At 54.8% G+C, this 25,977-nt stretch overlaps 2 protein-coding genes across 4 annotated transcripts in view; one reads left to right on the forward strand and one right to left on the reverse strand.

Annotated features, from left to right (window-relative positions):
- Nucleotides 1-425: 425 nt before the first annotated feature.
- CIMIP2C (ciliary microtubule inner protein 2C) lies at nt 426-13,154 on the reverse strand. Its single transcript, XM_081101313.1, has 4 exons — nt 13,028-13,154; nt 3,589-3,850; nt 2,443-2,555; nt 426-616 (listed from the first exon to the last, which is right to left on the reverse strand). The coding sequence occupies exons 1-4, from the start codon at nt 13,099-13,101 to the stop codon at nt 472-474; spliced, it is 594 nt and encodes a 197-aa protein (XP_080957439.1). The 5' UTR covers nt 13,102-13,154; the 3' UTR covers nt 426-471.
- Nucleotides 13,155-16,939: 3,785 nt separating this feature from the next.
- Nucleotides 16,940-25,977, forward strand: part of OTOF (otoferlin) — a gene marked incomplete at its 5' end in the record, with an annotated part of 72,293 nt that continues 63,255 nt past the window's right edge. For all 3 annotated transcript variants that reach the window (XM_081101311.1, XM_081101310.1, XM_081101312.1), the window contains one exon: nt 16,940-17,018. In XM_081101311.1, the coding sequence (XP_080957437.1) occupies nt 16,940-17,018 (79 nt within the window). The remainder of the gene's footprint in view (nt 17,019-25,977) is intronic.

The raw sequence follows: 25,977 nt of genomic DNA on the forward strand, positions 1-25,977 counted from the left end.
AGTGTCTTTATCAGTAACTTCACTTCTCTTGCACGTTATTGTGTGGACTAAACAATGCTGGGCCAGGGCCCGGATGGAGCTTCCTTTGCAGATGACACCCAGTGCCACTGTCTGAGGTCCCCTCATCCTCATTCTTAGACATGGGCTAACGGGGCTTCCTCGATGACACCAGTGGAGGCGGGTGGAAGGTATTTTTGCACCTGAGACTCAGGAGCCCTGCAGTTCTCAGTTCTACCTCCTTCAGCTCAGGGGGAGACGTGGGTGAGCAGGTCCCCGGGCACCACTTTATCTCAGCTTGAACCCCTTGGGCTGAGCTTTCCACAGCCCTGAAGACCTAGTGCCACGTGATCCTCAGATACTGCCCTGCTGCGGCCACATGACCCCGGGGCTCAGAGGAGAGGAGTGCGGGATGGTCATGGTAGAGATTTTATTCCAAAGAGCCAGCCTGGTTAAGGCCATGGCTCTCGGGCATCACGATCTGAACTCAAAGTAGACGTCTCTTCTCTGCCGCTCCTGGTAGGCGACCCTCTTCCCCGACGGGAATGTCTGGTAGACCTTCCGGTTTTCGGGGGAGACTCTAAAAAGGTGCCACTTATTCTTCGCGCTCAGAGGAGGCCTGGGGGTAAAGACAACGTCAGTGTGATGCCGGGGAGGGAGGGTGAAAATGCCCAGCCACAGCCCCACCTGCCCATTTCCCAGCCCACGTTGACCCCGACCCTGCTGGTCGCTCATCAGCTTAACATGTGACATCACCCTGCACTTGACATAACTTATATTTGCACAACAGTAGAGCGGCTAAGAGTGATGTCAGACAGACCTGGGATGGCTTCTGGCCCAACTCTTGCTAGAAGTGTACACATATCAAACAAACTGATGTTGGTACCTCCCTCTTAGCTTTCTGTTGAGGAGTAAATGATGCAATGCATACAAAGCACATAACATAATGCTGAACAAGGAGCAGACACTCAACAAATGTTATAAGAAATGGTAATGGTGATGGTGTTGGTGATGGTGTTGGTGATGGTGGTGTTGGTGATGATGGCAATGATGGCGCTGGTGGTGATGGTGATGATGGCAATGATGGCGCTGGTGGTGATGAAACTCATGGAAGGCCAGGAGGCAATCTAGGAAAGGGCTGAATGCAGGCACTGACCCTCTCACTCCCTACCACCCGGGTGGCCCTCTGTATTGGGCATGAAGCCATCAGCAGCAGGACAGGTTGCCAGGCATTTTGGAGAAGAAACAAAGCTGGGGTGTCCTGGGATCCCCACAGCTGTGGGGGGTGAAAATCCTGCCCAGAGTGGTTACGAGAGGAGATCTGACTCCAGGAAAGGCCCCAGCCTGTCTCCAGGTTTGGACTGACTCAGAGCCACCCCAAGGAGATGGCTCACCCGGGGCCCTAGAGTCGGCATCAGGAGACCTGGGTTCCTCCAGGTTCTGCCTCCCACCAGACTTGCCACCTGGCACACATTTCCGAGACTATTGCTAAGCCTCAGAGCTCCTATTTATAAAACGAGCTCATCTGTATTGCAGAGAGAACCTCTATGGGAAGAGTTGCTGCTTTATCAACAATGATGATGGCCAGGCTCAGAGCTCGAGAGGTAAGCAAGGGGTGAGAATGGAACTAGAAAGCCAAGATCTGCCCGCTGACCTCCTGATGCCCCCTATCCCACATGACACCGGGATGGCACAGACTTCTGATCGCCCTGCCTGGGCATCAGGAGGGAGAGTGAGGAAACCGTGTGCCCGGATCATCTTGCAGGGGGAACGTCTCTCCCAGACAAAAGCAGTGAGGTGCAGGCATTGAGGGACTTTCATATTTGGTCATATGGACGGTTGGACTTTGAAAGCTATTTCAAGTCCTTAAGAGAACACTTTCCAAGTCTGGTTGGGGTCCAGGCACCGATTCCCTGTTCTGAGTAGTACCCTCCATGCCCATCAGAGGGCAGCAGCTCCTTGCTGCTCAGGGCACTGCACCAGCGTTGGGCTGCCATTGCAAGGAAGAAGCCTACCAATGCAGCCCAGCAAAAATTCAGGTGTTTGCTCCCAAACTCCCAGTGCATCTGGCTAGGTTCCTAGCATCCTGAGGCTTCCGGAACCCTGACCCTTTGCAGCGGTTCTCAACCTGTGGGTCGCGACCCCTTTGGCGGTTGAACGACCCTTTCACAGGGGTCGCCTAAGACCATCCTGCATATCAGATATTTACATGATGATTCATAACAGTAGCAACATTACAGTGATGAAGTAGCAACGAAAATAATTTTATGGTTGGGTCACAACAGGAGGAACTGTATTTAAAGGGCCAGAAGGTTGAGAACCACTGCTCTAGGGCAAGGTCTTAACTCATTTCTCAGTCTGGGCGCCCGCATGCCTGGCTGAGGGCAGGTGCCCTGTGGACATGTGTTCATTAAATGCATGGATGGAGGGAAGGCAGGCACTCACAGGTCGGTGGGGATGGGGTACCGCTCGCGCTCCTCCACAGGCAGCACGAAGTAGGGGATCCGGGGCACCAGGCCTGTCTTGTCTCGATAGTGTTGGCGATGCTGCTGTGCCAGCTACAGGGGACCGAGAAAGAGATGGCCGGTGGTGAGTGTGCAGGAGTGACCGTGGGCACTGCAGTCCCCGCCTGGCTGTACCTGAACCGGGGTGGTGTCTGTCTCCCCTAGTGCCCTCAGGAGTCCCCAGCGGGGTGCCCTCTCTGGGCCCGGCTTCTCATCTGTCTAATGGGGATGAGGACCCCCGCCCCCAGCTTTGCTATGGAGAGTAAATGAGACAAGTGACCAGCAGAGGTGAAACACGTGAGGCCCGGCTCAGCAGGTGGCACGGCTACGCTCCGTGTCTTTCTTTCTCTCTCTCCCTCCCTCCTGGACAGACCGTGCTCTGAGTGAGAGCCAAGATGGAGAGCAAGGCCTCCCCAGGCCCACTGAGATGGCGCCCCAGCACTTCAGAGTCTGATGGCATCCACCGGGTCCCCTCCCTGGGGCTCCCTGTGCACCCATGTCCTTGACCAGGAGGGAGGGACGTTTGCAAGGGGGTGAGTGAGAGAGAGGTTTCCAGGACCAAGCAGAGGATGAGCCCGGCCCCCACAGCGGTAGCCCAGCACCATGCCTGCAAGGACAGGTCTGCACCAGGCCAGAGCAACCAGACAAGAACCCTGGGGTGTGGGCAGGTCCCCTCCATTTGCCTCTTCCTTCCCGGGCAATTAGGGTCCAGCTTGGGGCTGAGGTCCACTGGGGGCACATCCTTAGAGGCCGGTGGAGCAGGAGGTGTCAGGTGGGCACCTGGCTCCAGGTGGGCATGTCCAGTCGAGAGCAGGCTTGGGGCTGGAGCTAGGTGGGCGCTTAGTGGGCCCTTTGTGCACGCATGGCTCATCTTGGGGATGAATTTTCGGCCTTTTACTCAGGGAGGAGATAAGGAAGGGTCCACAGGGCCGAGAGGCCACAGGGCAGAGAGGCGAGGGCGGGCACATCCCCAAAGGCTCCAACTCTCCCGTCGGTGGTGGGGGAGCAGGGGCAAGCGTCACTGGAGCCCCTGGGTGAGGGGAGATCAGGGCTCTGGGGGTGAGCGGTCTCCCCTGGCCCAGCCCACCTGGTAGAAGCGGGTGAGCTCGAGGGAGCGGTCACTGTCCAGGTTGAAGCGGGTGTAGGTGGGCTTGAGCAGCCAGCGGGCACAGTGACTCTGCATGAGGCTGGGGCTCGGGGAGAAGATGGTCGGGAAGTGGCCGCCTTTGCAGACGCGGGTGTGGCTCTTCCCCATGGCTGCATTGCGGTAGTCCTGGAAGTACCTGAAGGTGGTGGTGCCGTAGGTGGAACCGAAGGAGGAGGCCGCACCGGGAACATGGCCTCTGTATCTGTGACAGCAGAGGCGGGAGGGAGAGGTCAGGGAAGGGCTCCAGGGCCACCTCCACAGGAGGCCCTTAAAACTGGGGGTGAGGCCAGCGGGCCCCGTGGCTACATCTGGGTCTTGAGAGGCTTCCTACAGCGCACTGTCCATCTCAGTCCCTGGGGGGCGGGGGGGGGGACGAGTGAAAGAGATTGTGGACCTCTTCATGCCCTAGACCTCTAGAGTGGTCACGTCTCCAGACCAGAGGCTCACACAGGGGCCGGAAACAGTGGCTTCCGTCCTGACGCCCTCAGCAAGGCTGTGGGCAAATCACTCTCCCTCGATGGCCCCCTTCAGGGGCTGAAGATGTGAGGTCTCCTGCCGCTCTGAGCTTCTGCAGTTATTTCATCAAGAGGCCGAGAGACTGTGAGAAGATGATGGGGGCAGCAGGGACACGTGCTGAGTGTGTGGGGCCTGGGCTTGGAGAGCTCCAGCGCCGCTCCCAGGAGGACCGCCCAAGGTGCAGCCTGGAGCTGGCCAGGTCCCGGAGCTCGGAGAGCTGTCCCTCTGCAACCAAGGAGGCCGGGAGGCAGACTGGACACTGAGCAGGACGGGGGGCACAGAGAGCACAGCAGACACCGTGCGCTCAGCCCCCCGGGGAAGGGAGACACACCGAAAGCCACGGCCTTATTTAGGCAAAACAAGGGGAGAACTAGCAACTTCCAAAAAGCGTGAGCATCAGACTGCGGGCAGGACAGAGATCAAAGCTTTCCCAGGGAGCACAGCTGCGGGCTTCCCTTGGCTCCTCAGCCTCTGAAACCTGGCCCCGCCCCTGATGCCACCGAATGGCTCTTGACAGGGCCACCAGCGGCCTTCCTGCAGCATTGGACGTGGTTGCCCTCTTCTTGAAACTCCGCTCTTGGTTTTGTTCATGTCCTCTCATAGTTTCTGTTGGCTGTCACCTACATCTCTGACCTGTTCCTTCTCAATGTCCTCCTCATTTTGTTCCTCCTCTGCTCATGTCCTCTGGACCATAGGGGTGATGTGTGTGCTGTGGCCTTAACCTTCACCTGTGTGCAGATGACCCCCAGTCTACACATCCGGTCCAGAAGTTCCCGCCAAGCTTCAGACTCCTGTAGACAGTCGCACACAAAACGTCTCCCTTGGGTGTCCCCCGGGCGTCATCTCCCAGCCTCACCTTCCCCAATATCTCATCTCATTGAAGAGCACCTCCCAGATGTCCGAGTCAGAAACATGGGTGCCCATCTCCCTCGGCTGTGCCCCTCTTTGGGAAAATAGTGTTCGGTGACAAAATCCTGCCAACTAAGAGATGATGCAAAAGAAAAAAACAACACACAATAATACAGACACTGTTAGAATGACTGGTGGTTAGCTTCCAATCTGTTTAAGGACAGAACTCAGAAGAGCGACCAGGTGAAGGCTGGTTGCAGAACAGAAAGCAAATGTAAAACCTGGCAAAGTCAAAAATAGTTTAAACAACAGAAATTAGGGAGTGGGTAAAGGGGAGATGGAAGTGCACTTACTAAGAATTTCTAAAGCAGTCAACCCATGGCATCTAAAATTGAAACATGTCATTAAACACACATACCATAATGACTCTAACCCCCCGATGGCTTTCATATTCTCTCTGCCTCTCTCCTTCAGAGGGATCTTTTATGAACTAATATCTCCTGTGATGAATTAGCATTTCTCTAAGCCGAGCTATTTTTCCATTTTATGTCAGTATCTTTCTCTTCCGTTAATTCTAGTACGATCAAGTTTCATGCTTTTCACGCTAAAGTAACCCCTCATTCAGTATGATTATATTTTTGTAAAATTGCCTTGTCTATCTTCCTATCAGCCACCCATCTTTTTTAAAAAAAAACATATCTTTTTATAGATTTCAGAGAGGAAGGGAGAGGGAGAGAGAGAGACAGAAGCATCAATGATGAGAGATAATCATCAGCCAGCTGCCTCCTGCCTGCCCCGCCCTGGGGATTGAGCTAGGCAGGTGCCCTGCCTGGGAAGCAAACTGTGATCCCCTGGTTCACAGGCTGATGCTCAACCACTGAGCCACACCAGCCGGGCCGTCCGTGTCGTCTTTTACCTGACTATACGCAGAGAGAGAAACCTGGACTGAGGTCCACCGAGGGCTAATTCTGGTGAATGCTAGGTGTTTGGATTGAGGGGGCGGGGCGGCATGGTTGCTTTCTTCTTTGTCCATGTGCCTTTTGTTAAGAGTCAGATGGCATGAAGAGTTCCTTTGTTGGGAACCTACTATGTGCTGGCACGGTGCTGGGTGTTTAGGGAATTACCAAGGTCCACGCAGCTCAGCCCTCCTTCCCGAGCCTGCCTCCTCATTCAGTATTATTGAGTGTGGGGTGTGCAGGGGCTGTGCTCTGTCGGGGCTCCAGTGCTATTAAAGGGGGGAAGGCCCATTCCCAAGGTGGGGCGTGGAGCTCCATGAAGGGTTTGCACTGACTGAGGCTTTGAGGAGAACCTCAGTGTGGAGGGGGCAGACTGGGGTCTGGCTCTCTTCTCCCGCCCATCTTCTGGGTGCTGGTGTTACCCAGAGTTCTCTTCTCTCTTCAGAGACCCACTCCCTCTGGGGGAGCTCATCCGTGGCAGACTTCCATTGCCAAGGTCACCCAGGTCGGTGGCTGAGACCCACACCCCCAGCCGTGCACCAGGGCTCACCCCCAGACTCCACAGTCAGAACGACTGACACTCGCCTGCTCCTCCTCCTGGATATCTCATCCTGGTTCAGGCCCCACCCACCCCCCCACCCCCGCCCCGATCCACCAGGAACCAGGAGTCCCTGCTGTCCTCCATACCCAGCTCCTCCCCGAGTCTTGCGTGCTCCCTCGTTAGGGCCTTCCCACTGTCCTCTGTCCCACCTGCTGAGGCCTTCCTCATGCTCACCTGGACAGTCTCGGATCTCCTAGTTCATGTTCTAGGCCAGTGATGGTGAACCTTTTGAGCTCAGCACATCAGCATTTTGAAAAACCCTAACTTAACTCTGGTGCCGTGTCACATATAGAAATTTTTTGATATTTGCAACCATAGTAAAACAAAGACTTATATTTTTGATATTTATTTTATATATTTATTGGGTTTTTTTGTGTTTGTTTTTTTTTTTTTTACAGAGAGGAAGGGAGAGGGATAGAGAGTTAGAAACATCGGTGAAAGAGAAACATCGATCAGCTGCCTCCTGCACACTCCCCACTGGGGATGTGCCCGCAACCAAGGTACATGCCCTTGACCGGAATCGAACCTGGGACCCTTGAGTCCGCAGGCCGAAGCCCTATCCACTGAGCCAAACCAGTTAGGGCTATTTTATATATTTAAATGGCATTTAACAAAGAAAAATCAACCAAAAAATGAGTTCACGTGTCACCTCTGACACGCGTGTCATAGGTTCGCCATCACTGTCCTAGGCCAAGTTTCACCCCTTCCAGCCCGACGTCCACACGGATGCCAGAGTGATCTTTCTCCAACGTGTCGCAGGTCACAGGACCCACCCCTCATATCCCTTCCCCACGGGGGCCCTGTGCCCAGGAATGTTACTCGCATCCCTGGGGCCCCACCTGCTCTCCAAGCCTCCAAGCCTATCTCCTCCCACCTCTCAGGGCACTTCCCCCTCGCTCACTGGGCCAGGGCCCTCTGCCACCTTCCCTGACCACACACCCTCTACCAACATCTCTGCTTCACAATAGGATGACCCTTCACGCCCACAGACCCATGCTAGTTCATTTCCTCTGCTAACCTGCGTTCTCCTTTACCCCCGGCACCTACACAGCCCCTGACATGTGACTAGGTTTCAATAACTGTTCTCTGGCGGCGGCAGAAGTCCAGAAGCCCGGGGCACCGTGTCCCGGAATGCGGTTTCCAAAGGGGCTTGGCTCCGCCACAAAGCGTGCCACCCACAGTGGCCTTTGCGCTCCTCTAAAGAAAGCAGCTATAGAAATGTGACGTGTTCTGTGATTCTTATCTCCGCCACCCCCAGCTCCCTGCGCACTCCCCCTCTGCTCCGCTTCTCCACCTTCTCTGAATGCCAAGGCATTTGCATGCCAATGGAACAGAAGCCCTCTCCTCTGCAGCGAGGTTCTGTTCAGAACTTGCTCTGGGAGGGGCATGTGTGCGTGCACATGTGCAAATGTACTCATTTAGTTCCACTCAGCGGGCACGCCGGGGCTGCCTACCTCTGTGTCTGTGTGTGCGCATGTGTGTGCCTTGAGCGTGACCTGTGCAGTCCAGGTGGAGAGCCTTCGAAGGCCCGTGTTGTTGGTCGTGTAGCAAGTGGATGTGGAGAGGAACAGGGGAATGGCAGGTCTCATGCCGGGGCATCCAACAGCCCCTGCGGTGCCACCACACCCCCTGCTGGGCCCCTTCCGCGCTCCCATGTGCCTCACCCCCCTGCAGACCACACAAGTGCTCGGCCGGCCCCTGGGCAACGATCACACGCGCATCCTCAAGTCCACGGTGGTTACTGTGGGGCAGGGAGCAGCCCCTCCCTGCCTCTTCATACCCCAGGCTGGCCCCGTAGCTAACATGGAAATTAATTACCACGCACCATCGGGATCCCCTGAGCAGCCCTATTAACTAATTAACTTGTTACTATTTAGCGTGTCCTCCTTCCACGTGCGCCCTCTTCTCCACGGCACTTCCTGCAGGTCCCTCCCCTGAGCAAAGCCTTCCCGGCTCCCCACTGCCTATGAAATGAAGAGCAAACCGGACCAGGCGCTCAAGGCCCTGCTTGACGCGAGCCTCTGCGAAAGGTGTTTCCAGTCTCGCCGCCCCCTTTCACGCCGCAGCGTTTCGACGCCAGCCAGACAGGCCCCTTGCTGCTGTGGGCGCATATCCTGCCGGCACCCCCACCCCGGCGTTCCACCGGCCACCCCTCCGCCCAAAGACCCTGCTCTCCTCCTCTGCCCACATGTGCTCTCACCCGTCCCTCAAGGAGCATTTCCCATACCCCGCCTCCTAGAGCAGTGGTTCTCAACCTTCTGGCCCTTTAAATACAGTTCCTGATGTTGTGACCCAACCATAAAATTATTTTCGTTGCTACTTCATCACTGTCCTGTTGCTACTGTGATGAATCGTCATGTAAATAAATGTCTGATATGCAGGATGGTCTTAGGCGACCCCTGTGAAAGGGTCGTTCGACCGCCAAAGGGGTCGCGACCCACAGGTTGAGAACCGCTGAGCTAGAGCCTCTTCTGACCCGCCCAGGAACCAGGCCTGGCCCCTCCAGGGAACTGTCTTTGCTCTTTGTGCCTCTCGTACGGCCAGTCCCATTCTGCTGATGGTAGTTACCTGGGCCCTTAGCATGTTCTTTCCTGCTGAACTGTAAGCTCCGTTCTACTCCCATCTTCATCCCTGGCATGCCTGGCACTCAGTAGATGGCACCCTGTAAATATTTGTTGAATTGAACTGACAAATGGAGGCACATTTTTAGGGGCCGATGATTCTTCTGGAGCCCAGGGTCCCTGTCACAGAGCCCAGGTCTCTCTCCAGGGCCCGTGACCCCTGTTTTCAGGAAGGTGCGAGAGGCATCAGTTGCCTGTCTGGACACACCTGCATCCTCCAGAGCAGAGAGCCTCTGCTTCATGCCCCGGGATGCACCGGTCTGTCCGCGGGCCTGCGCCTCCAGAGCCAGAGCCAGAGCCAGAGCCTGGGCGGAAATGGAAGGCACTTCGGAAACGCAGCTGCCAAATCTGCCCGCCCTTCCCCTCACCTGGGCTGCACCTGTCTCACCCTGGGAGGGGAGATCTCGGGCCCGAAGGAGTTGGCAGGAGCAGGCAGGGGTGGGCTGGGGGCAGCGTACATCGGCTCATACTGGCTCAAGAGAGCCAATAGCTAAATTTTGGGAATTTTTGCAAACCTGTTGTTAAACGGGCTAGCATTAAAAATGAAATTGAAGTTACAGTTAAAGAAATTATATTGAAAATAATGGTAATAAATACTCAAAACTCATCCTTCCTAATTATTTTATACACTTCACTACTGTCTGTGTCCTTGGGGTGATTGCATCTGTATGGTGGGACTTCGTGTGCTGCCGTGTTGCTGCGCATCTCTTTCCAGCTCTGTTCAGTGACATCATATTGATCGCTTGAGATCAGCTGTGGCAGGAGTATTTATAGCACAGATGTGAGCAAATGCTACAAATCAAGGCTTTTTCTCCCCAGAGAGCTGGTTGTTAAACATTTACCAGCTCAACCCTGGTTTGCCTGTCTGTTGTATGGGGTTCCACGGAAAGGGACACAGCCACCTTGTGGGGCCCTCTCCCCTTGACAATGGCAAGTGTAGAATGCACTGATTTCAGGGCCCAGAGGCCCCTGAAGTCTGGGCCCAGCCCAGTGGCAGATATGGGCACAGCTGCCACTCTAGGCAGACGGAGGGAGGGACTGGGGTGCAAGTCCTCCTGCCCTCCCGCCTGGGCAGGAGCTATGGGCACGAGGGGCAGAAGCAGTCAGGGCATGAATGAATGCACAGCGTCAGGGCAAGTGTTTGCACTGAGGTCCCGGTGCGGTGTGGTGTGGTGCGGTGGGAGACAGGGCAAGGAAACGGATGTCACCAGATCTGACCTGCAAGCAGGAGGCACAGAGTATCAGTCACTGGGCCAGTCTCACCCCTTACAAGGCTTTGCCATCCCAGGGACTCTGCCCCAAGTGTTCTCTGCTCCCTGCAAGGATGGACACAGGCCAGACAGTGCAAGGTGCTTGAGGGCTGTGCCACCCGGAGCAGCAAGGGACGAGAAGCAGCATCCTGGCCAACTAGTCTGAAGACAAGCATCCTGTTTCCCATGGTGCCTGGAATCAAGCCTTGAACACGGCAGGGGTCTTAGGATAATAGCTAATAATTGGAGGGATCGGGGGAGAGGGTGCTGAAATCACAAAGACCTGACTGGGCAGCTTGCTGAATGACCTTAAACGTTTGTAAAGAGCCTAGCACAGTGCCTGCCACACAGTAGGTGCTCATACATGGGGGCTCGCGGTGCTTCTACAGGGCATCAGGGAGCTGGTTCCAGCCCAGCCCTTCCATCCCCAGCCTGGGGCTCAGGCAAGTGCCCCCAGGACCCCAGTGCTGGCATCTAATACAGGAGAGGGCTGGGTTACATGGTCTCTGAGGTCCTCACTGCTGTGGATAGTCTCTGCGTCTGTGAATGAAACTGGGAAGGGGGATGATTTGCGTGTCAGAAGAGACTGGCTGCACTGAACATCCTGTGATTAATGTCCGGAAAGACACACACAAATAATAATTATCCAAGTGCGGTGTAACTCTCGGATTCTTCCATTAAGTTAACAAAATGGCCCACGAGGCAGCATTTGGAAAGGTAAGACAACTCAGTTCTTCCCTCACTGATGGGGATCTTCAGGGAGAGCACACCCCTCCCAGGAAGATCCGGCTGAGAACGCAGTCACTCCAGGCTCAGCGGCTCACACTAGCCCAGTCCAAGCTTAGGGCCTTGTTTACGATTCACCTGTTATCACAATCTCTAGCTCAGCCACAGGTCAGAGTGCTCAAGGATACTGCACACAAGAGTGGTGGCCAGAAAGCATGCTGGGATTGCTTCTAAAACAATCATTCCACCCCACCCCGCCCCCACACAGACCTACACAGAGGCGGGGAGGGACATAGGGGAGAGTTAATTCAAACTAGAGACCGTGGGGGGCTTAGGGAAAAAATATACCAAAGTATAAAATCAAACCTCATGATAAACACCCAGGATGTGGTATAAACATACTCTCCAAGGCTGTAAACCCTCAAGGCCCACCTCCCCTCCCCCAATCCGTTTTTGTCTTAATACAACGCCTGGCATAGCCCAAGCACTGGACACATCTTTACCAAATGAATGCCCACATGAGTGAGTTAGTGGGAAACTGTGACCCAGTAAATTAGCTTTGTCCGGTGGGAACCCAAGTTGAGCTCTCCAAGGTCCTGACCACAAATGGGAGGATTCATAACTCCAGTACCAGCCCCTCCTTACTGCACTGCCTCTGTGCGCAGAAATGGCTTTAATAACATAGCCCCTCCAATGTCCTGCTTGCCGTGCCTCGAAACAACCCAAACTTCATACAAAATATATGGCGAGGTCGTGTGTTCATCTTTCAGTTTGTTCCGTTCTCAGGGGAGAGAGAGCACGTGCAGACCTGCCTGCAGAACTCTCAAGACATTCACTTCATTCATGCGCTCTCTCTCTCACTCATCCGTTGTATACAGATGTGCTGACACCGTGCAGGTGGCTTCTCAGAACCCAGCCCCTGCCCTCGGTGCCTGTGTCACTCCTACACCCTGGAGAGGAGGTCGGGAGTGCAAATCTCAGACACTTTGGGAGGAAAAGCCAGAGGAAAACAATCAGACTTGCGTCTTACATGCTGGAGTTTGAAAACATCTAGAGAGAAAGAAGGTAGGTTTGACCCTGCCTCTCAAGACAAGGCAGCCGTGGGGCTGGACACTCTCAAAGCCAGCACACTGTGAGGGTGAGGTGAGCTTGGGGGGCAGGGGGGCGGGGGGTGAAGAAAGGAACACAGGCCGGTGGACAGCGCCCACCACTGGGCATTACCGCTGCCTGTGCAGCTCGCCAGAGTCTTTGAGCCCCGCCCCCAGGAGCCCACCGTGTCTCCTTCACTTCAAAAGACAAATGCCAAGGCTGCGCTGGGTGCCCCTAACTGTGCTGGGGGCTGAAGAGCCTGCTCACTTTTCAGGGATTCCTCACCTTCTCGCTCTTGCCTGGGCATCTCCCTCTCCTCCCCCTTACCCGGCCCCCATCCACTGGGGCTCCCCCTTACCCGGCCCCCATCCACTGGGGCTCCCCTGATCCCAGCCCCCATCCACTGGGGCTCCCCTGATCCCAGCCCCATCCACTGGGGCTCCCCTCATCCCAGCCCCCATCCACTGGGGCTCCCCTCATCCCGGCCTGGGTGGGGTGTATTCTGTGCCGCTCGGACTGACTTCCTACCTAGGGGGGCCTGGGGAGTCCCCGCGGGCGGCCAGCCTATAGGGAGCGCCGCCCCCTCCCGGGAAGACCACCCAGCCAGACCAAACACTGGCTCCTGGGTTCCTTCCAACCCCAAGGCGCGGGGCGGAGTTTCCAGGACGGAGGAGGGTTTTGTGGAGGGAGAGGGAGAGGTTCCCCGCACCCCCCAGCCCCCACCCCCCACGGCTCTGAACCGCGGGTCTGCCCGGGAGGGGAGGGCCTTACCCAGGCATGAGGGCAGGGGGCACGTAGGCGGCATTGAACTCGGACAGTAGGGTGCCCGCGCTGCGAGAGGCCATGGTGGATGCGGCGAGCGCGCAGCGAGCCCTGCCTCTGGGATTCGGCCCGCGGGTCAACAGCCCGGTCACCCGGCAACCGCGCGCCTGGCGACGTCCGTGGGGCCCTGCAGCCTCCGTGTTCTGGGGCCCACGCGCGCCCTCAATAGCCCCTTCCGAGGGGCGCGCCCTGAAAATGCTCCATTTTCCTCGGGCACTTCTGGGTGGTCCCGCAAATCGCCGCCTCCCCCCTCCCAACCCCCCATCTTCGCGTTCACATCCAGGAATGGGCTCATCTCTAGGCTTCGCTGCGGGTGAGCGTGGTGATGCTCAGATGCGGGACGAATGGAAACGATGAGGAGGCCGGGCTGGGGGCGCCCTTGTCCTCCGCCATGGCCCGGCTTGGAACCCCCAGCTCTGGAGGAGGCGCAGGAGGCAGAAGCCCCATGGGCTCAACTCGGGGAGCTTGAGTGGCCGCGCGCCCAGGTCGCCAAGGGAAATGGTCTTCAGCTCTCCTGGGAGAGTAGTTTATAGGGACAAAAAGCAAATGGTGGAGAGGGCGGAGCGTGGGTTTACATTTGTCCCCGATTCCGCAGCTCGGTCCGACCTGGAGAGCAAGCCTCGGGAAGGCCTGGGAAGGGTCCTCCATGACAACGCCTCATTCCTCTGTCTGGTGCCCACACCCGGTTTCCCCTTACCCTGACCCTGGCCAGGAGGCTCCTGGCCATCCTGCAGATCGCTTGGGCTGTAGAATTCAAAGGGAGTCATCAATCGCTTGTCAGCATGCTGTGAAAATGCAATTAGGGTCCTCTGAGTGGGGTAGGGAGAAGCCTTCGGTCCTGCATGCAGGGTGAGGGTCTGGCCACAGCTCCTGCTGCTTGGAACTTGCACTTAGACCTGCTTCCCCCGCAACCCCCGGAGAGTCCTGGCATCAGCACGAATGGGCTGCAGTTCACACTTGTCCGTCACACTCTCATTTCATCTGTGGATGGAAGTGTTATCTTCACAGTTTGGCTCCGCGGATGGCAGCTGATGAGGCCCACAGGCGCTAATGAGCTCACAGGCCGCTCAGCAGCCAGGATCCTCAGAGGCTGTCTCTGACAGATAACAGTGGGACTGGGGGAGTCAGGGCTTCCATGAGACGCAAGAAAACAGGTCTGGGGAGGAGAAGGAACTGAGGGGAATGAGTGGTGGCAATCGAGGTGGGAGGAATCTTCGCCCACCTTCGCACTGCAGTCATAACTATATCTCTAAGTTCCCTGTGCAGCCTGGGCTACAGTAAGAACACGTTTATGAAAGTTGGAGAAGAGCAGCCCTCCGGTTGGTGCGCGACACTCCAGGACGCTGTTTCTAATGACCCATCACCACCCAACCCCGGGACAAGGTGAAGAGTCCACTCCCTTCCCCGTGCTTGGCTCCTGAGCTTCCCCGCCCATGGACCCCTCACCCTGTGTCTACTTGACCGTGTTCTAGTCCAGCGGTCGCCAACCTTTCGGACCTCACGGACCACCAGTGGTCCGCGGACTAAGTCCATCTAGCTCTGTGCTTGAGGCCCAGCGCTGTATCATATCCATCCCCGAATCCCCAGGGCCTGGTACCGGGAGGGGTTCAGTACATGTTGGTTGAGTAAACTTTATATTGAGTTACCAAAATGGGTAAGAGGAGAGTGGAAATTTAAAAAAAAGTGGGATCTGACTCACATTTCAGAAGGCTCGGCTGGCTCAGCTAAAGGATGCTATGTGTTGGCAGGGTGGAATTGGCCGGTGGAACCATTTTACAGATGTGGAAACTGAGGTTCAGAAAGATTAAGGCCTTGCGTAGGGCTTTTCCCCAAAGATACATAGGCTCATTGGAGGCCTCATGAAACTCACCCCCTTCAAGAGAGAACCTCCAGACAGCCTAGGGAGGAGATGGGTTTTTTCCTATCACGTGGCACCACACCTTACAAAGATCACTGGATGACCTCACGAATGGAACATGCTAGTCAATTTAGTGTTGTTTCCTTTTAAATAAAGAGACATTAAATTTATATATTTTAAAAAATGTAGACTTTCACTTGTATTTGATAAATGCACTATGTTAAGATATTCTTTGAGTCAATACGGTTAGATAAAAGTGAAAAAGGAGAGTGGGAAATGGGGAAGAAAAGAAGGAAAAGGAAATAGAACATAAATAGAAAAAGAATAATAAGGCAAAGTAGCGAGGAAGCACCTAGAAGGCGGGAAGGAGGCTCCTGGCCATCCTGCAGATCGCTTGGGCTGTAGAATTCAAAGGGAGTCATCAATCGCTTGTCAGCATGCTGTGAAAATGCACTGCTTCCCTTTTTGAATCTTAAAATCTGTTCTGCAGAAATCACCAGGCTCCTCTCTTATCCTGCCGACATTCACTGGGCCTCCTGCTATACACCAGATACCATGCCAGGCCCTGGGGATCCAGAGAGACAGTGCCCTGGGGTCTCCCAGCCAGCAGGGGGAGGTTACTGGAGCAGCCCCGTGAAGGGTGAGATGGGAGGGGCAGAGACAGCACAGAGGACCCTAACGCAGCCTGGGGACGGGTGCAGGGGCAGGGCCACTTCCAGGAATGGACACGCTGAGTGAGTCCAGGTGAGGAGGGTGGGACAGGGGCATTTTGTGCAGAGCAAGCAGTAAGAGCAACAGTGCAGCTGGTTCTGCAAAGGCAGCAGGTGCGAGGATCACAGTCCCCAGGGTCCCTTTCCCCATGTCCCTCCTCAGGTTGCTGCTGGGAGAAAGGAGGGGCAGTTCTCCTTTGACCCTTAGAAATCCCCCCCCTCCAGCATCCTCTCCAGCCCATCTCACTCCCCACCCCAGGCCTCTTCATCCCCAGGCCCTGAGGATGGGGCTCGGTCATTGTCCTGGACCGTAAGCATTGCCCTTAGGAGAGCATGAGCTTCTGAGTCCTTCATAGCCGCGAATCTGCAATCGTGCATAGCCTGGCTCCAAAGACTCCTCCATCCTCCCAGACCCAGTGATCCCAGGGCCAGGCGGTCAGGACCCAGCCTCGTGGGGGCACAGTCTCTGTGAGGACAGGTGAGGAAGTCCATTTTCTTCTTCTCTTAGGGCTCCCATTTCCAGGGGACCAGCCACCAAGCACAAATTGGATGTTGTCTGGTAGATACTGATTTTTCTGGCCGGGGACCCCTGGATTAGAGTTTCCATGTGGCAGAATATGACCCCCTCAGAGCAGCCAGGCCTGGCCCATTAGAGGCCCCCTGAGCCTTGTGAGCACCAGGGACCCTGGTGGCCAACTTGACTGTGGGGAAGGGGGGGTGGCATGAATCACCCTGAAACACCAATGCAACATCCCAGCTTCCTGTGCACACAGATCATGAAGTTCCTTCTTCCCCATGGGAGGGGGCACCCCAGCCACATGCCCACCCTTTCACATTCATGCCCACTCCCATCTGCCCACTCCTGGTGGCAGAAGAGCTCGCCTAACAGGGTAAGGCAGAGCCCCACTGAGGCGTGGGCAGGCAGCTGTGCCCCGGGAACTAGGAGAAGACACCTGGAGCTGGACAGGGCTTTATCTGGGAGCCAGCGGCTGCTGAATAATGAATTCCAACTCTGTCTGCATTCTCAGGCTGCACGCTGGGTGCACAACACACACACACACACACACACACAGATGCACGCTGGGCTGACAGCTGGGAGGGGCGGGAGCTCTGTGAGTGGAGTCTCGGGAAGGAGCAGCTCTGCTCTGCTGCCTGGGTCTCTGTGGGCAGCATCAGAGGGGGCACGGAAGGAGGAGGCGGCGGCAGAGAGGAGGGAGGCGTGTGAGCCACGCTCCTGGGCTTGCTCCTTCCCAGCTGCTCCCGCCTGGCAGTGCCCGGGCTCTCCACACCAGCATGGCCCTGCTCGTCCACCTCAAGACGGTCTCAGAGCTGCGGGGCAAGGGCGACCGGATCGCCAAAGTGACTTTCCGAGGTAGGAAAGCCCCTCTCTTAGGTGGACTCCGTTCTGGGCTGGCAGGGATGGGGCAGGGCGGGAGGGTCGGTGGGAAAAGTTCGAGCAGGGTTGGGGCTAGGAGGCTTTTCACGGGCAGCCATCTGCCCCTGGCCTGACTGGCCATTCTGATCTCTTAAAAAATCCTTGACCCCCGTGTTTTCCTGTCTGTATCTGTGCCTGTCTCTCCCTGCACTTGCCAATGTGCCAGTGCCAGGTGCCATGCACAGCCCCCTGACTGCAAGGGGTCCTGGGGAAGCAGAAGCATGGACCCCATCCCTGGATTTAGGGGACCCGGGGCTGAGGGCCCCAGCCCTGCAGAACCTCCCCAGCCCTCTTCAGAAGGTTGGTTTCCTTGGGCATGGGGTGGGGGTGGGATTTGCAGCCTGGAAGATCCAGGGTGGCTCCTAGAAACCAGTAGCCAGTAGCTCCCTGGGGCTGGGCACGATGGGGATCCTGTTGGCTTCCTGCAGATCCATCCGTGAGCAGAAATCCCGTGAGCCCCTCTTGTCTCCCCTGCCAGTTCTCTTTCTGCCGCCTTCCCACTCATGCATCCAGCGACCATTTATTATCATCCATGTGCTAAGGCTGGAGGCCAAGCATGACCCAGGCCCTGCCCTCAAGGAGCCCACATCCAGTGGAGCAGGGACCAGTGGGCAGGCAAATAGGACATGTGTGCGATATGACAAGGGTAGGGACAAGTGCAGCATGCAAGCTACAGAGGCAGCACCCTGGCCCAGGCTAGTGATCAGGGCAGGCTTCCAGGAGGAGGTGACACCTCAGCTGAAACCTCAGGGACCAACAGGAGGGAGCAAAGTGAGGGAGCAGAGGGGACAGGATGCCTGCTGGGAGAGGAGCTGAAATGTGGGAGAAGATGGGTTCCCAGGGGACGGGGGTGTCAGGGAAGAGCTATGAGAACAGAGTGAGTGTGAGCACCTGGGTCAGGAGGGAGAGGTGAGACCCGGGCAGCCTTCCCCGGAGCTCTCCAGCAGCTGCCTGCGCCCACACCAGCCTCTCAGGCAGGCCAGCCCTGGGCATAGGGACGGGCAGGGGTGGAGGGTTCCCAGAGTCTCTGCTGGCAGGAGGGAGAAGAAGGTGGGCTGGCCTGCCTGCTGCTTCCCACACTAGCCCAGCGACTGCTTTCTCTGCAGCACCCCAGATTCTCTGCGTGCCACCTGCCGGCTTGGCTCGCTTTAGAACAAGCACACGTGTCCTTTCATCTGTGAAATGTGTCCCTGTGCTGGACAGCCGGCACCGTGTTGGGCCCTTTGGCTACAGGTGGCTGTGTTGTTACACCTATGACAGGACCGTCCCAGGCTGCACAAACTAGTCCCGTTTACAGACTGAGAAAGCAAGGGTTTCAGTAAAGAGAGCTGCATGGTCGCAGCTCACCCCCAGCCCTGCAAGCCCCGCCTCTCCTCCTGGCCCCCTGCGGTGAGCGCCCTGTCTACCTGGTACCCACCTTTTCCACTGAGCTGTGGGGCTGGCCCTCCAGCCTCCACGGACCGCACAGGGATCAGCCTCGTTGCAGCCTGCGGACCGAGTGGAGAAATCCACTTCCAAGCTCCATCTCTGCAGCAGGCGGCCTAGCCGGGCTCTGTGCAAGGGGGCTGGGCAGCAGGAACAGGCAGATGGCAAGCAGGCTTCCAGAAAGATTCCTTTCTAACAACCAGGGATGCCTCAGCCCATCACCTGCTGCAACCGGCAGTGTTGACAACAAGTAGAAACTCCAAGGACCAACAGTAACAATAATTCAGAGGGATCGACCCACGCTAGAATGTTCCAAGGCATCTGGCACACACAACTGCTGGTGTCAAGCAAATACAGGCTGTCACCCCAAAAATGTATACACACTTTTTCCCTGATAGCTCAATTGATGTTCCCTTCTTTTCATATTTAATCCATTGAGTTGACAATTATTCAAAGTATGTATACATTTCTTGGGACACCTGTATGCTACAGGGAGAAATGAGAAACGGGTGAATAGTCAGAGGCTCCACTAATCCCAGGAGTGAGAGAGCCCTGGCTGAGCTGGGCCTGTTGGCCGTGGCCCGAGATCAGACGAGCCGGTTGAAATACTTGCCTTTCTGTGCTGTGCCACCTGGACACTTAGGAGGGAGCTTATGGGGCTGTGGTGGAGAAAGCTCTGGATATGGGGCCAGGACCCGTAAGTCCTCCATGGGCTCTGCTACTTCCTTTTCCTCCCCGGCCCTCAGTTTCCTCATCTGTAACATGGGCATGATGGTAACACCCACCGCACCAGGCTGCCTCAGTGAAACAGTGGGTATGGAAGAGTTTGAGGAAAGAGCATTGAAATGACTGGTGTGTTTGTGAGGCGGCCATTCCAGTCCTCCTTGGGGCAGACTGTCCCTGGGACCCCCATGTGGGCTGTGTCTGCACCAGCGTTGTCCCTGACCACCCCTCCTGCCACCCCAGGTCCGTCGGCCACCCCACTCTCGAGCCAGTCAGCACTCACCACCCAGCTCAGTGTCCAGCCCTTAGCTCTGACTGCCCCGGCCGCTCTTAACCTGCTCCTGCCCTCATTCATTCACTCCCTGGCCGTGCTGATATTTGTGGACAGGCCTCAAACCCTGGGAGTGAAGAAAACACAGCCTCTGTCCTGCAGGGTCAGGTAGGAGACCCCAGAAGGCCTGGACTCTGGTCTGGTCAGACACGCAGGCCACAGGGCCTTAGGGCCTCAGCTTCCCATGAACAAGAGGAGACAATGGTCCCCATTTAACGCAGAGGCCTGCGGCCAGAAGCAGGCTCAGGCTGTCTGAGAAGAAGCCACCTTGACCACAGATTGCTATTCAAAGGGAGGCAGTGTTAGTTAGGGTCTGTCTTTTTTCACCTCCTAAAATAATTCAGAACGCAAGGTGGGTGGGGCTCTCGTTCCTCTGGCCCAACCTTCTGGCCGGGGTTCCGCTCCATCCAAACCTGAGGGCCACCTGGGCTGTCAGGGAACCGTGACCGACTGCCTGGGCCAGCTCCGCGAACTCCCTCACTCTCCATCCCTGAGCTGCCTGCCCAAACCCCGGGTTTGGGGATTCGAAGTGTGAGATGGGTGCTGTCTGGAGGCTGGGTCTGATCTCCATGTAATTCACCTGAACTGGTCATTGGCACAAGGTTTTACTTTATCAAGGCTTCCCCCTGGGCCCAGCTGATTTTTCCTTCTCTCTCTTCTCCCCATCCCACCCCACCGTGTTTCCACTACACCGAATGTCCTGCCATCCCCAACAGACATCTCCAGGCCTTGAGGCGTCCTGTTTCCTCTGCCTGGTATGGCCCCCTGACCCTCCACCTTGAGGACTCCCATAAATTGTGTTCACCCTTCAAGGCCCAGCTCCCAGGTCACCTCCTCTGGGAAGCCTTCCCCTCCCTTGTAGTCCTGTGGCATGCTCTGGCACAGACCAGCTAGGACACCTTGTGTTTGAGAAATGCCCAGCTCTGCGGGCTGCACTAACACCCCAGCACCTTCGGGACAGGTACCCGATCTTCCGGTCCTGATGAGCCCGCCGGAGCCCTGGGCCGGGTCGTTGGATTGAACACCAACCGTCTTTGAGGCATCCACTCGTTCGCGGGTTTCAGTTCTTCTGCTGTGGCTCTGGCACTCTTCGGCTCTGTTTCCCAACCGTGACCCGCTCCCCACTTTTATCCAAGGGTTATCAGGGACTGGAAGAGGCCTCAAGAGCCAAGAATCAGAGCTCTGGCCCAGATTCCCCCCATCGACCTCCCAGCTCAGGGGATCTTCCGGGGCCCCAGAGGGAGGTGGACGTCATCCTCGAGCAAACAGGAGTCCCGCTCTGGCCCACGGGCGGAAGCGAAGGGCTGCACGTGGCCCCGTTGGGCCTGACTGTGCGCTCTCTGAGCACTGCTGTGTGCAGCACAGGGCACAGGGCGCGACCTCACAGGCAGCCCAGGGACTCACCGTCTGACAGGGCAGAGGAAACGGTGCAGACCTAGTGGAAAAACATTTCTAGGCCCAGAAGGGCCCACGCGTGCTTAGGGGTAGAGCAGACATTGCAACACGTTCAGAGGATGGCAGCTTACTTCCTGCTACAGACACCAGGAAGGCTTCATTGAAGGGGCCGAGGAAGAGCAGGGAAGGAGGATGCACTTGTGCTGGGTCGTGAATAACTGCTTGCACTCGCGGAGATGCAGAAGGAGGGGTGAGGAAGGTTGTCATGGGAGGTGAAGCCATCTGGGTAAGGGACTGACAGGACCAGAGGCCAGAGGATGAAAATCTCAGATCAGCACGATGACTGGGAAGCCACTGGATTTGTCTGGAGTAGAGGCTGCAGGACGTGGGTGGAGAGGAGACAGCTAGGAAAGGAGCCTGGGGCCAGGGAGGTGACTGTGCTGGGAAGGGGTTGGGGGACAAGATTCTCCTAACTCTTGGCCGCAAGGACCATCTCAGATTCCAAATTAGATTTATTTTCCCCATTAACATGGGGGAGCTCTCCTTCTTGGTGCTAATGTGACCTCTATCGGAAGGCGGCTCTGCATCCCTGGTGGAGGAGGCAGAGGTTCTCAGCACCCCCAGAGCTGAGATCCCCCTGGGATGCCCGGGCCACCTGGGAAAACGTGGGAGGGTGTGGCCTCCACTGAGGGCTGCAGAGAGAGGGGCGCTTTGGACAGCCTCTGCCGGCTGTGGACGCAGCTCCGTGCTTTTGCTGTGTCTCCGAGGGTTGTGCTCCACATCCTCCACCCTTCCCAGCACACACTAGCCCCTCACCACAGAGTGGGGCCAGAGGGTGGCGGGGTTGAGGGGAGAGGGACCTTCTCTGCCTGAAGCCCCCATGGTGATTGTCCCCCCCCCGCCCCCGCCCCACCCCCCCAGAGCAAGCTGATGCCGACCTGGGAAAGCAGCAGAGCTGCTGAACATTCTCCAGGCTTCTGCTTTGAGGAGACAGTGCTGTTTTGATATGGAAATGACCATATAACTGCCTTCCGCTACAAAGGCCCTTGGCAAAAATGCTGCTGGAAATGTACTTAGAACAGAATTGCAAATAATTTCCCTGAATTGTGGAGCCACGTTTATCTTGTCCGCCTTTCCTGAGAACATAACATCTGCATTCCTCCCACCTGCTCACATCCCTGGGTCTCATCCATTTTTTCAAATTGTTACCTTTTCATAATGGAAAACCTCAGATATGTACAGGAATAGAGAAAATAGTATCATGGCCCTACGTTCTCCCCATAGAGTCTTTAACAGACACCAACTTCTGGCCAATCTTCTTTCATTGGTACCCCATCCTACTCCCACACCCCTAATTATTTGGAAGCAAATCCCAAACACCATACCATTTCATCTATAAATATTCAGTACATAGTTATAAAAGACAAAAGACTCAAAACACTCCTGCAAAAGCCACATATTATTTTACCGCTAAAGAATTAACCATATTGTTTAATACTATCAAATGTTCAATCAGTGATCAAATGTCTAATTGTCAATGTCATACGTTTCTTCCAACCCATGAAAAGCTACATTTCAATGTGTTTTATAAGTCAAGTATTGAATCGTTCATTCGCTCATCCTTTTATTCGCCTTCAGTGGTTGGCAAACTGCGGCTCGCGAGCTACATGTGGCTCTTTGGCCCCTTGGGTGTGGCTCTTCCTAAGCCTTAGGAGTATCCTAATTAAGTTAATAACAGTGTACCTCCCTATATAGTTTAAGTTTAAAAAATTTGGCTCTCAAATGAAATTTCAATCATTAAACTGTTGATATTTGGCTCTGTTGACTAATGAGTTTGCCGACCACTGGCTAGGCAAGTGGTTCTCAACCTTCTGACCCTTTAAATACAGTTCCTCATGTTGTGACCCAACCATAAAATTATTTTCGTTGCTACTTCATAACTGTAATGTTGCTACTGTTATGAATCGTCATGTAAATATCTGATATGCAGGATGGTCTTAGGCGACCCCTGTGAAAGGGTCGTTCGACTGCCAAAGGGGTCGCAACTCACAGGTTGAGAACCGCTGACCAAGGCAGTAATACCCATTGAGGGCCAGCTAAGTGCCAGGAGCTATTCTAGGCACTGGGGCGACAGCAGTAAATGAGACTGACAGGGACCCTGCCCTCGGGGGAAGACAGTCATTGCACAAGTCACTGTGAGCGGGAAGAACTCTGGAAAGGGAGGAACAGGTGCAAGGCAGCATGCAGCAGGGAAGCCCATAGCCAGGAGGTTCTGGGAGCCACCTGAGAGGGTGAGAAAGGTGCTTAGGAAGAGATGGCAGAGGAGCACCTGTGACTGGAGGTGAGGGCGGGCCACTCAAAGTCGGTCACCCTGGGGTCAAGCAGATGACGCTGGCAAAGCTCACGGGCCCCAGGGAGAAGGTTTTACCGTGGGGGAGGGGCTGATGTTAAAGCTGGCCCTTGAGAGAGGACAGCATTTCCTTCTTGGGGGACAAAACCCCCTAGAAGTCCCACACCAGGCAGAGAGGTTCATACCAGTACAGAGGTGAGGAGGCCTGTTTGGGGTTTAGGGAATGCTTGCTGCAGTTGGGGTGGGAATGAGGTGGGAGGAAGCCTGGGGCCCAAACATAGAGGGTCACACTGGAGTTTGAACTTGGCTTTGCACGTGAATGGGAGTCCCAAAGCTGTTAGCCAGAGAACAGAATGGAAAGATATGGTTTCGGAAAGAACATTCAGGAGGTCAGGACTGCAGGCCAGAGCCCAAGGAGGAAGCTGGGCAGTGGCTCAGGCAGAGAGCTGTGCCTCGGTGGGCAAGGCTGTGGGTTTGGAGAGAAGGGGTGATGTGGGTTCAGAAAGGGGGTAGCAGCTCTGGGGTTGGAAGTGAGTGAGAGGACAGGATGTGGGCGCTCTGAATTTTGTACCAGGTTATTTGGGTGGTCAGTAAGGCCACCGATGGAGCCAGGAGCATGACAAGTGAGTTTTATCCTGAGGAATGCCAGGTGAGTTTACAAGAATAACACAATACAAGAAAAAACACACACCAATAGACACGGATAAGGTATTTGACAAAACCCAACACCCATTCATGGTAAGAGCTCTCAGAAAATTAAGAACAGAGAACTTCCTCAGTCTTATAAAGGAAACTACAAAACCATACAAATAATAACATACTTAATCCTGAAATATTGAACATTAGGATCATGAGCAAGGCAGGTTGTCCACTCTCACTACTTCTGCTTAACTTTGTACCAGCATTCCAGCCACAAGGCACGAGGAAAAAACCCAGATTGGAAAGCAAGGACTAAAATGGCTCATTTTCACACACACACACACACACACACACACACACACACACACACAAACTAATGGGTTATTAGAAAATTCTAAGGATTCTACATAAAAGTTACCATAGTTCATGAGTGGATTTAGCAAGGTTTTAGAATCTAAGCTTAATATACAAAAACTATATTTCTATAGAAACCAACCAGTTGGAAAACAGAAATTACAAAGCAATTACTTTTATAATAGCATAGAAAGCGGCAGACATTTAGAAATAAATTTTACTAAAGACATGAAAGGCCTTCACACTAAAAGAAAAAAATGCTGAGAGAAATAAAAGAAACCCAAATACATAGAACACATATGATATTGATGGATTGGAAGACTCAGCACATTCAAATGTCAGATCTGTGCACATTGATCTACAGGCTGAACACCATCCCAATAAAAGTCACATCAGGCTATTTTGTAGAAATTTAAAATTATTTTAAAATTTATATGGACACCCAAAGAATTTAGGAGAGCCAAAGCAATTTGAAAATGGAGAAGAAAGTTGGAGGAGTCACACTATTTGATTTGATTGACAAAAAAACTGTATCTTGAGTGTGTAGTGAATATGCATTTATCGAAATTCATTGGATTGTGCACTTAAGAGCAGTGAACATAAATTTTATCTAGCTAAAAAAAGAGCTAGTCACACCTAAAATAACTAAAACTTGAAAAATATTATGTAAGATGAGGAAGAAGATTGTTCCTGATTATATACTGCTAAAAATACTCTACAAAAAGTGATTTATAATAGAGGAGACCATTTTTATATTTAAAACATAGGTGACTATCTAAAGGACTCATTAGTAGAATTGGGTGATGAACAACGCGCCAGGTGCATGAGCACTTGCATCTCCTCCGCTTAGAGATGAGGTAACGAAGGCAAAGCCAGGCTAACTTCTCCCAGGGCTCATGGCCAGCACGTGGCAGAGCTGGGGTTTGAACTCAGGCAGGCTGGCCATTGAGCCTTCCCAGTACCCAAAGGCCCCCGGTGCTTGTAAGGGATGCTTTACTCAGACTCTCACAGAAGCAGCCTCTTGCTGGTCCTCACTGTGGTTCCAGGATGCAGGCTGGTCCAGGATAACTGTCTCAGTTTACAGACGATGACCCTGGGGGGTTGAATAGTCAGCCCCGCTCCCTGCTTCCTTCCACCCTGATCTGCGGCACTGGGCCCCAAACCTGCCTAGGCCCTGGCTCTTTTTCTGCACACAGGGATGCCAGGGCCCTGCTTCTTGGCGCTGGTGGGAGTAGCTGGCGAGTGAAATCACAGCAGGGCCACCACTCTTGAGCTGCTGGAGGAGCAGAGGCAGCTGATTGGGGGACATTACAGCATTGCAGCTAGGAATGGGGCTCTTGATGAAGGACTCTCCATATAGCCGGTGCTGACAATGAGGTTTTGCTGATTTTAAATAACAAAAGGAAATAAGAGTGACAAGTCTGAGTGACAGGCAGGGTGCTTCACTCTCTATCTAGCTCACACTGGGAAGAGAGTAATGGCGCTGATACAGGCCACAGCGCCAGGTCCTGCGTAGAACCACGATGTCCCTGGAGCTCGTCCTCAGAACCTTCCCCTTTAGATGCACCACAACCTGTGCTCTCTCAGGACCCGGCCCCCCAGCCCCAGGGTCTTCTTTCTGTGGACCCTGAGGGGAGACCCTTCTCGTTTTACCTCCGCCATCAGAACTCACCTGTCTG

The sequence above is a fragment of the Myotis nattereri genome, assembly GCF_964212035.1.
Source record: "Myotis nattereri genome assembly, chromosome: 10".
Taxonomy (NCBI): domain Eukaryota; kingdom Metazoa; phylum Chordata; class Mammalia; order Chiroptera; family Vespertilionidae; genus Myotis; species Myotis nattereri.

Bases quoted from the DNA above. Each gene is read 5' to 3' on its own strand.
- CIMIP2C (XM_081101313.1), bottom strand. From the start codon at position 13,101: ATGGCCTCTCGCAGCGCGGGCACCCTACTGTCCGAGTTCAATGCCGCC. The intron at 2,556-3,588 runs GTGGGCTGGGCC...GGTCCCCTGTAG, and splicing joins AGCTCACCCGCTTCTACCAG to CTGGCACAGCAGCATCGCCA. The intron at 617-2,442 runs GTGAGTGCCTGC...CTTTACCCCCAG, and splicing joins TACCCCATCCCCACCGACCT to GCCTCCTCTGAGCGCGAAGA.